The sequence below is a fragment of the Crinia signifera genome, chromosome 2 (genome assembly GCF_055691185.1).
Source record: "Crinia signifera chromosome 2, ASM5569118v1, whole genome shotgun sequence".
Lineage (NCBI taxonomy): Eukaryota > Metazoa > Chordata > Amphibia > Anura > Myobatrachidae > Crinia > Crinia signifera.
In genome coordinates, this window is record NC_139218.1 from 163,565,404 (window position 1) to 163,574,269 (window position 8,866).

Sequence of the window (8,866 nt, forward strand, 5' to 3'; positions counted from 1 at the left end):
GGGGACACAGCCAAGCGTACTGCCCCCACCAGAGCATCACAGGTGCCGGGCTTAAGTGTGCCAGCAGGAGCTGGGTGACTTTTCCAGGGTGCCCTACTCCCAGGAGTAGTGATTGGCGCAGGCCAAGATCAGCAGGACACCATCATCGCCCTCCCAGCAACCAACATCCAGCAGACGCAAGTATTCCCTGAGGTGGATATTCCCGGTATTGGGGGAGGGGTTCTTGCTTTGTGTGGTTCTAGTCATATTGGTCTATTCATAACTGTGTTTAATGTTAATGCTACCTGTATATATATGTACATAGTGTGGTTACGGTTTACATGTTTATTTAGTCTCTATGTAATAAAGGTTCCGTTGGACCTTGCTATTGCGTGCTTTCTGTGTGATCGCAGAATCGTGTGTGGCCCCAGGACCCGTGCAAAGCTCTAAACGCTGCCTTTCTCAAGGCGGAAATTACATGAGGCAAAAGTAATGCACATTATGAGCCTGGGGTCGTCACAATTGGTGGCAAGCAGTGGGGATCACACAGGCCCGACGTCCGGGCAGAGCCAGGGGTCCGTATCGGTATGCGGCCAAGCTCTAAAGGCGCAATAGTCCGTAACCCAGTAGTATAGAACCACACAGAGCAGAGCTCTTATAAACCTAGCTGGAACACCGGGGAGGAAGAAAAAGGTTCCTGTGCGAGGGCATTACGCGAGGGAAGAATTCCGCTTAAGTGCCTGCTTGTCCAGGGGACTTTCCCTGCAAGCGTGAGAACGGTGGAGTGTGCCGTGGCCCAGAAACGGAAGCTGAAGTGAGGGGGTTCAGCAAGTGACGCTGGCCAAGCCCTACTAGTGCAGCACGTTTGGAGAATGGGGCCAGGAAAAGGACAGAAACGTCTAAAGAGAGGCAAGAGGTGCCCACAGTTGCCCAGAGCAGTGAGGCTCATAGATGAGGAATCGTCATGGAGTCGTCTGGCTGAGGAATGGGACCTGAGCAGTCCATCCACGCTGATGCAGCCCCTCTGGGAGGATTGGGAAGCAGCATATCGGTGGATTAATGTATGGACAGGAGCTACTACAGAGGAGAAAGCAGCTTACCTGACCGATGAATTTGAGCAGTATGTATTTGAGGCTGCTGCAGGGAACCTGCTGCATACGGTGGCGTGGAAGGCTTTTGTCACAGAAGTAAGTAACGCCACGCATCAGCTAATGCACAGAAGCCGGGTCGCTGAGGCCAGCGTGCCAGCACCGCGTAAAGTGGGTCCTGGGAAGGAGCCCGCGAAGAGAACTCAAAGGGAGGAGGAGTTGATGGTGCCACCGGGGTGGATGACCGAGGGGTCCACTACCGAGATCCCAGGGGGGGAGGCGGAGGATCTGTGGCCTGCAGAATCTGGAGCTCCATTAGCAAGAATGAGTCTGGAGGACCTAATTGCGGAATGGAGGCTACGATGCAGCACACCCCCTGAAGGCCGCTCACACTGCACTCTTATTCGATGGGTGTACGAGCAGCAAGAGGACCCGCTACATGCGTTCAGCGCGTATAGAAACTGGGTCCTGTGTCCAGGGGAACTGAGAAGTGTCCAGGAGCAGTTGCAGTGTCTCCTGCATTGCTATGAGAATGCAGAGAGAGTCGCCCTAGCACAGGGGCAGCTGAATTCTCCAGAGTGGCTGGACCAGTGTCAGAGGGTAGAGGCAGAGGAACGTCGGCTGCTGCAGCTTGTGCATCCGCACAGAGACACTGAACTAAATTCCCCTCTGACACCGGGAGAAATCACAGAACTGTTCCCATTCAGTGAGTTGGGAAATGAGGAACGAGCTGTGGAGTGTCCCTGCGATTTCGCACCAGGGACCTGGGACTCCCAAGGAGCCCTATCATCATGGACTGTGTCTGTTGCAGATGGACATTGGGAAGGGGATATTTATTCCCCCTGCATTGTGCCAAGTAGTGTGGCAGAGCTGGGCACTGTGGCCCCACATGGTGATGATGGACTGGTGCACACGGAGCCCGTGATAGATGGAGCAGTGCCAGTATACAGTGCAGGGGCTGCCCCAGAGAATAGCCCCAGAGCAGAGCAGACCTCGGAGGCTGGGACTGTGATTGCTGAGTCCTCGCCACAGGAGGTACAAAGCAGTGGTCAGCCACTGCTCCAAGCAGCTAGCCAAAGGATGGGGGTGCACCCAAAAATGGCACCCCAGGAAGAATGGCAGTACATCTTCCCTTTTGCAGATGTGGGAGATGGAGACTTTGAAACTAGCGGCCAGGGGGTCTGCAATGATTGTGCCCCAGCCGAGGGGGCAGTAATTCTCCCTTACAGGACCACCAGCGGCCCAGCGAATGAGGGCATCTTGCCACAGGATCCCCAGCATATTCAGCAGGGGGAGATGGAAGAAAATGTGTCTGGTGTGTGCTCCGCCGCTCCACCCCCCCAGGAGGATTATCCAGGACTGTTCCCACTTAGCCATCAGAGCCAGGAGGATCTGAAGTTAAAAGGCAGGTACGTGACCGGGGTGCCAGAGCAGGGAGTAGAGGCTGGGGTGCAGCGCTACTGTGAGTCCCCTGCAAGAGTGACTAACTGTAATTATGTGCCCGGGGAGCCACTGCAGCAAACAGGCAGCCAAGCAAGCAAACATGGAGGGGATGGTCAGAGGCATAGCTCATCACCCCTCTGCGCCTCAGAGGAAGACACCTCACTACCCAGCATGGCACGAGCAAGAGAATGTGAGTTTGCACCTGGGGCTGTGAGGGTGATGCCAGCAGTGCTGCTGTACAATGCCACCCCACCAGTCCCTCTCATAGCCAGGCTGGGGAACCAGTGCACCCTGGGGAAGATGGAAGTTTGCCCAGGGGAGGCCCAGCAGTTGTTGTTCCAAGGGCTGGGGGAGGTGTTCGGCCCAAAGGGGGAAGCTTTTGAGGGAAGAGCAGGAGAAGGAATGCGGATACCCCCTGCTCTTCTGCAGCCATGGGGTGGAGGAGAATTCCCTGGGCCACTGCCTATTGCTAGGGGCAGGTGGGGGCAGAGTGTGCGGAAGCCCTGCGAGGTGGATGAACAGACAGGGATGGAAGGTTGCCCAGTGGAGGCCCAGCAGTTTCCGGGGCTGGGGGAGGTTTCCGACCCAAGTGGGGTGGATGTGAAGGCGTTGGAGGGAGGAACATTGTCGGTACCCACCACTCCTCTACAGCCAACATCAGCACTGTTGTTGAGAGCGGCCAGGTTCCATGATGCTGGTCTGAGTGCGCAGATCAGGCCCCTCCCAGTTGCGCCAGAGGCGGAGGGAGGAGGAACAACCAAAAGGGAAGGCGAGGAGGAAAGCTTTCCACATGACAGGGGAAAACCCGGTCACGGGGATGCGGGAAGGTGTGTTACAAATGGTAAACTGCTGACCTCAGACCCCACTCACCCGGAACAGGAGCCGGTCCTCCCCAAGGGTAACATATGCACACCTTGGGGTGACCCAGGCGGGAAAGGGGTGATGTCGGCCCAGGCCACAGGGGTAGTGGTTATACCTGACCCGCAGCCCCTGGGACGATTCGCCAAACCCAAGAGGAAGAAGGAACACCCAAAGGGTTGTGGGTTGTCCCGACAGGATGAGCGGGACCATGCCCGCATGCGATCTCTGGGCCCGGTCATCCTGACTGGCTCCGATCGCGGAGCTAGCCCCTCTGACCGGATTTAGGAAGGGGGAGGTGTGTCATGAACCATCATTTGGGCACCCCCGCACCTGGATCATGAGGGGGTAGACACCCCAAAATTCCTAAATACAGCCCAGAGACACAGACACCCTCTTAGCTGAATTCATAGACTGCAACCTCCTGGGAGCCGTGCCTCTCACACTAATGGAGCTATCCACAGGACTGTGTGTTCTATAGTAATAAAATGTGACTTTATTAGATACCAGTTGTTTCGGGAAGTAGTCCCGTGTTCTTATAAGTGTTGTGCCTATCAGGGCATATACCCCTGAGACTGATAGATGTCTGTCTCCGTAATGTACTGTTTATTGCATGTGTGCAATTTCCTGCCATCCAGTGTGTGAGTGATACATGGGAAGGCCAGGACTGACCCCCCCTCTCCCCCTGCGCTCACAACCCCCCTGCACAGGAAGCAGCAATCAGCTGAGGGGGCTGTGACATCACAAATGACTACAAGGGGTTAACATGGCTCATTATACAATCCCAAAGTGGACATTTTCCTTATCAGCATAATTACCTGGCCTTTGTTCTAAGGGCAGTCATTGCAGACTACATGTCTCCAAAACCACAGGGGGTCTCCACATAGCTCTGAGACACCTTCTAAAGAGCAGGATTGAAATCCCTCCAATCAGGACACTCCGTGAGGTCACCAGGGGAGCGGAGCATTCTGGGAGGATGGAAGTTTTGAAGAGGGCACGCACCAGGGGTGGGGGTTGTTGTTGAGTTTGAGAGACTGCAGAGAGAGGCGGCTGCCAGGAACCAAGCCTGTCCGCCTGGTGCTGGTAGATGGGGACACAGCCAAGCGTACTGCCCCCACCAGAGCATCACAGGTGCCGGGCTTAAGTGTGCCAGCAGGAGCTGGGTGACTTTTCCAGGGTGCCCTACTCCCAGGAGTAGTGATTGGCGCAGGCCAAGATCAGCAGGACACCATCATCGCCCTCCCAGCAACCAACATCCAGCAGACGCAAGTATTCCCTGAGGTGGATATTCCCGGTATTGGGGGAGGGGTTCTTGCTTTGTGTGGTTCTAGTCATATTGGTCTATTCATAACTGTGTTTAATGTTAATGCTACCTGTATATATATGTACATAGTGTGGTTACGGTTTACATGTTTATTTAGTCTCTATGTAATAAAGGTTCCGTTGGACCTTGCTATTGCGTGCTTTCTGTGTGATCGCAGAATCGTGTGTGGCCCCAGGACCCGTGCAAAGCTCTAAACGCTGCCTTTCTCAAGGCGGAAATTACATGAGGCAAAAGTAATGCACATTATGAGCCTGGGGTCGTCACAGGGGGTATTGCAGGGGGGCAGCCCCCTGCTGTTACTCAGCAGGCTGTCTCTAGCGCACATAAGGTGCGCTGTTCATGCATTAGAAAAAACGTTATCCCTGTTATACCATGTTCTCATTGCCGCCCCTGCAAAATCCCGGGTTTTTCTTGCCGGATTTTTGGGGGGGCACAGAGCTTCTCAGCTCAAAATACCCCCTTCACATTGCACCTCAGACCCGGGAATTTCCCATGTCTGCCCCTTTCACACTGCTTTCCATGGTCTGCCTTCCAACAAGTGTGTGGCATGTAATAGCAGCTTTGATTGGCTGTTGGGAAATTTGTACTAATTACTGTGATTGGCTGCTTAAAAACAGCTTTTATTGGCTGCCTAAAGATTATGTCATTTTAAATAGGGCTTTTTTCACCAGCACACTGCATAGATTTTATCATGGCTATTACAACATTTAATAAAATATTAATAATAAGGACAAGACGTTTATGTTTTTATGTACATATTTTAATCATATGTACATTAAAGTGATTTTCACTATATACGTACTTGTATAGCATATAATGTATACGTACTTGCGTATATTGTATATGTATAATAATTGCGTATAATGTATACGTACTTGTGTAGCATATAATGGATGTCACATAACATGATTACATCCCCCAATGAGCTTGTTTTTTGGCATCATGTGTGAAAAACACGGGTCTGTGCTGTTCACACTAATGTACACCCGTGTATTACCCAGGAAAAACCCTGCAAAAAACCCGTGTCTAATTCCCGGGGCATAACACCCGGGAATTTCACAAAGACCCTTTCACACTGAGACAGGACATGGGAACTTTCAGCTTGCCCTGGGAAATACCCGGGTTTTTGCGGCAGTGAGAACGGGGTATTAGCCGAAATGTATTGAAATTGTTAGACACGTGTGCTTTCTTCCTGTTTCGCTTTTGGGAGGACGGCTATTCTAAAATCCATTATTTTCTGCCTATTATAAAAATAGGCAAAGCCATGCTCAGCATGAATGCTCAGCACAAAGCATCGCTCAGCTAAAAGCCAGGTCGCCCCGTGTGTACAGAGCTTAATAGTGACTTCTACATGTTTCTCTCAGCCAGACATTATGCCCAGTCACTACCCCTCCCTATGCTGCAGCACGCTATGCATGATTTGTTGCAACAATTGTACCTTGCACATCAGTACCTTAACTCGATTTTTCTATCCTGGCTTGCTCCTAAAGCAGTGATTTTCAACCTTTTTACCTTGCGGCACACTAAATAAGATTTTAAAATCGTCAAGGCACACCATAAGATCCCCACAGGTCAAAACACATTGGTCCCCACAGGAAAAAAACAAACCTATTGCCCCCCATATAAAAAACAATCACACTGGTCCCCACAGGTAACACAAATAAAATACATTGGCCCTTTACATGAAAAGAAGAGACCAGTAAATAACACCTGAACTGGTGGTGGCTGTAAACTAGTTTGGGCATCTCTAGATCTGGGGGCACACTTGAGAACAGCTCAAGGCACACTAGTGTGCCACGGCACAGTGGTTGAAAAACACTGTCCTAAAGTCTCATGTGGGGGTGTGGAGCGAATAAGTGGGAGACAGATATTCCACAAGTTCAAGTTCCTGACTAAGCATATGAAAAAAAATTGAAGATTCTTCACTCGGCTATGTTGCAGGAGGTACATTTAAAAACACTGCACAAGGCATATACAGAATATACCATGCCCAAAGATGATCTATTGTCCCAGGTGATATAGAACTGGGGCAGATGTATTAAGCCTTAACAGGAGATAAATGCAAGGGTGATAAAGAGATAAATGTCCAGCCAATCAGCTCCTTACAGACTTTTTTCAAACATAGCCTGTACCATGGAGGTGATTGGCTAGACATTTATCTCTCTCTTTATCATCCTTGCATTTCTCTCTTGTTAAGGCTTAATACATCTGCCCCATAGTTTGAAATTTAAAGCGGCATTCACACGGGGCAAATTCATCCACTTTTTCTAACTGATCTGACTAGATCGCTTAGAAATGGAGCCCTCGTTGCTCCGCAAAGACCTGTGTCCTAGTGCGTAGAGTGAGTAGTGGGTTTTCCTGGGGCAGGACTAACCTACCAGGGAAGGTTTGTCCAGCCTGAGGAAAACCCACCATTCAAGCTGCAGCCACTACCTTCTGCAGGTAGCGCACTGAAGCTAGAAGCAGCAGCCCAGAGTGGCCACTCTGGAAAGTTTGGCGCTGCTCAGGGGGAAAGTGCCCGGCAATGGCGGAGTGTGTACTTGGGTGTTCGGGTGCTCTTGCGTTCTGGTGCCCGAACAGACAAACGCCTGAGTGCTTGGCAGAAGAGGGGAGTGATCTGCGGTGGCCCAGAGTGCTCGTGGGGAAGATAGTACAGTATGCAGGTGCGCAGCACGCCATCACAGTAAGCATACACGTTGGGGTAAAAAAATAAATAAAAAATCACCTAGTGTGTATTGTCCTTTACACAGAAATCCCAGTTATGTCATTAGGGTTTACAGAGAATGTCTCAGTAGTTCTGTAGTAATAATGTAGTACAAACAGTATAACATAGGGACAATTACATCAGTAACTGACCAGTTATAAATGACCTTTGCTCAAAACAACAGAGATGCCATGAATGGCAAGTCACTAAAGAACGGTGGAGTTTTAATTCCCGCCCCGGCCACCTAGCCCAGACTTCTGGCTGCAGGATTGCATCAGATGTGAATCCAGCACATGCTGCTCTCTCTCTCTCTCTCTCTCTGTTATGTCTTGACTTATGGTAACAAAAATAGCATTATGCAAAGCAACAACTCATTTAAAAAAAAAAAAAAAAAAATATTAAACTTGTTAGAGATTCGATTAGAGATCTCGATTCCAGATTTCCTTAGAACAGGCTCAAAGGACTATGAGATTTATGAAAAGCTTGAAAGATACAGTACAACACAATTCTGTATTGGAAAAAAAAAAGACAGGAGATGACTGATTTCCCCTAGAGCAAAATCTAGAATGGATATAATACGATACAAAGAGCACGGTATTACTCACATTTTCTCCATGCAACGTCTGCCTTCAACAAGGCATCTACCAGCTCCGAATCCTTAAACCTCTTCCTCTGATTCTCTCTTATCAGTTCCGCATCCCCTCCTTTATCCTCACGAAACAAATCTAAATCTAACACCATAGTAAAATATTAGTGAGGACGACTGCAGACAAAATTTACGTGATTAGTGACTCGTCTCCTACTCGTGTTCGAGGAAGAAACGATGTCACAGTCATGTGACGTAGACGGAGGTGGAACCTGACAGGAACCTAACACAGCTGCTATACGCTTGCAAATGCCACAGAGTTGCAAGAGAGCGAAACAGGCAATGAAAATCTATTGGTTGAAACCGAAACAGGTTGTCTCTCTGCAGCGACCTCTGGCGTTGTGGGCGCCGGCGTTCCCGTGGGTATGTCTCTGGTGAAACTGCCACAGGGGATACTGGGAAGGAGAAATCACAGATTCTGGTTGAGCGTGAACAAATATAAACTCGCTGTGCATGATATTTGCAGCTAAATATATGTACCATAATAGTTCGCACTGTTTTAATGCAATGTTGTTTCCATTTTATATGCGCATTAGCAATAACTGTGATGCTTTTTAACAATAAGCTTGATGTCATAATATCAGCTTTTGTAAACCAGGCCAGCGGGTCACCTATGCTTTTGCTCACGGCGTCCAGCTGATGCATCCCAGAATACCCTGCGGCAGGATGTACTGAAAGGATGATCAAGAGATGATTGCCTGTAGTTGCTATACACACCTCTAGATGTCGCTTTTTTTTTACGTCAACTTAGAATTGACCAACTACAGCAAGCACTTAAGCTTTTAAATTATATATTTATAGTTAAAAAAGAGTTACAGCATTTA

General features: G+C 49.6%; 1 protein-coding gene across 1 annotated transcript in view; it reads right to left on the reverse strand.

Annotated features, from left to right (window-relative positions):
* Positions 1-8,316, reverse strand: part of SARS1 (seryl-tRNA synthetase 1) — a 97,163-nt gene extending 88,847 nt beyond the window's left edge. The window contains exon 1 of the mRNA XM_083173158.1: positions 8,002-8,316. Within this exon, the coding sequence (XP_083029284.1) occupies positions 8,002-8,137 (136 nt within the window). The 5' untranslated portion in view covers positions 8,138-8,316. The remainder of the gene's footprint in view (positions 1-8,001) is intronic.
* Between the last annotated feature and the right edge of the window lie 550 nt (positions 8,317-8,866).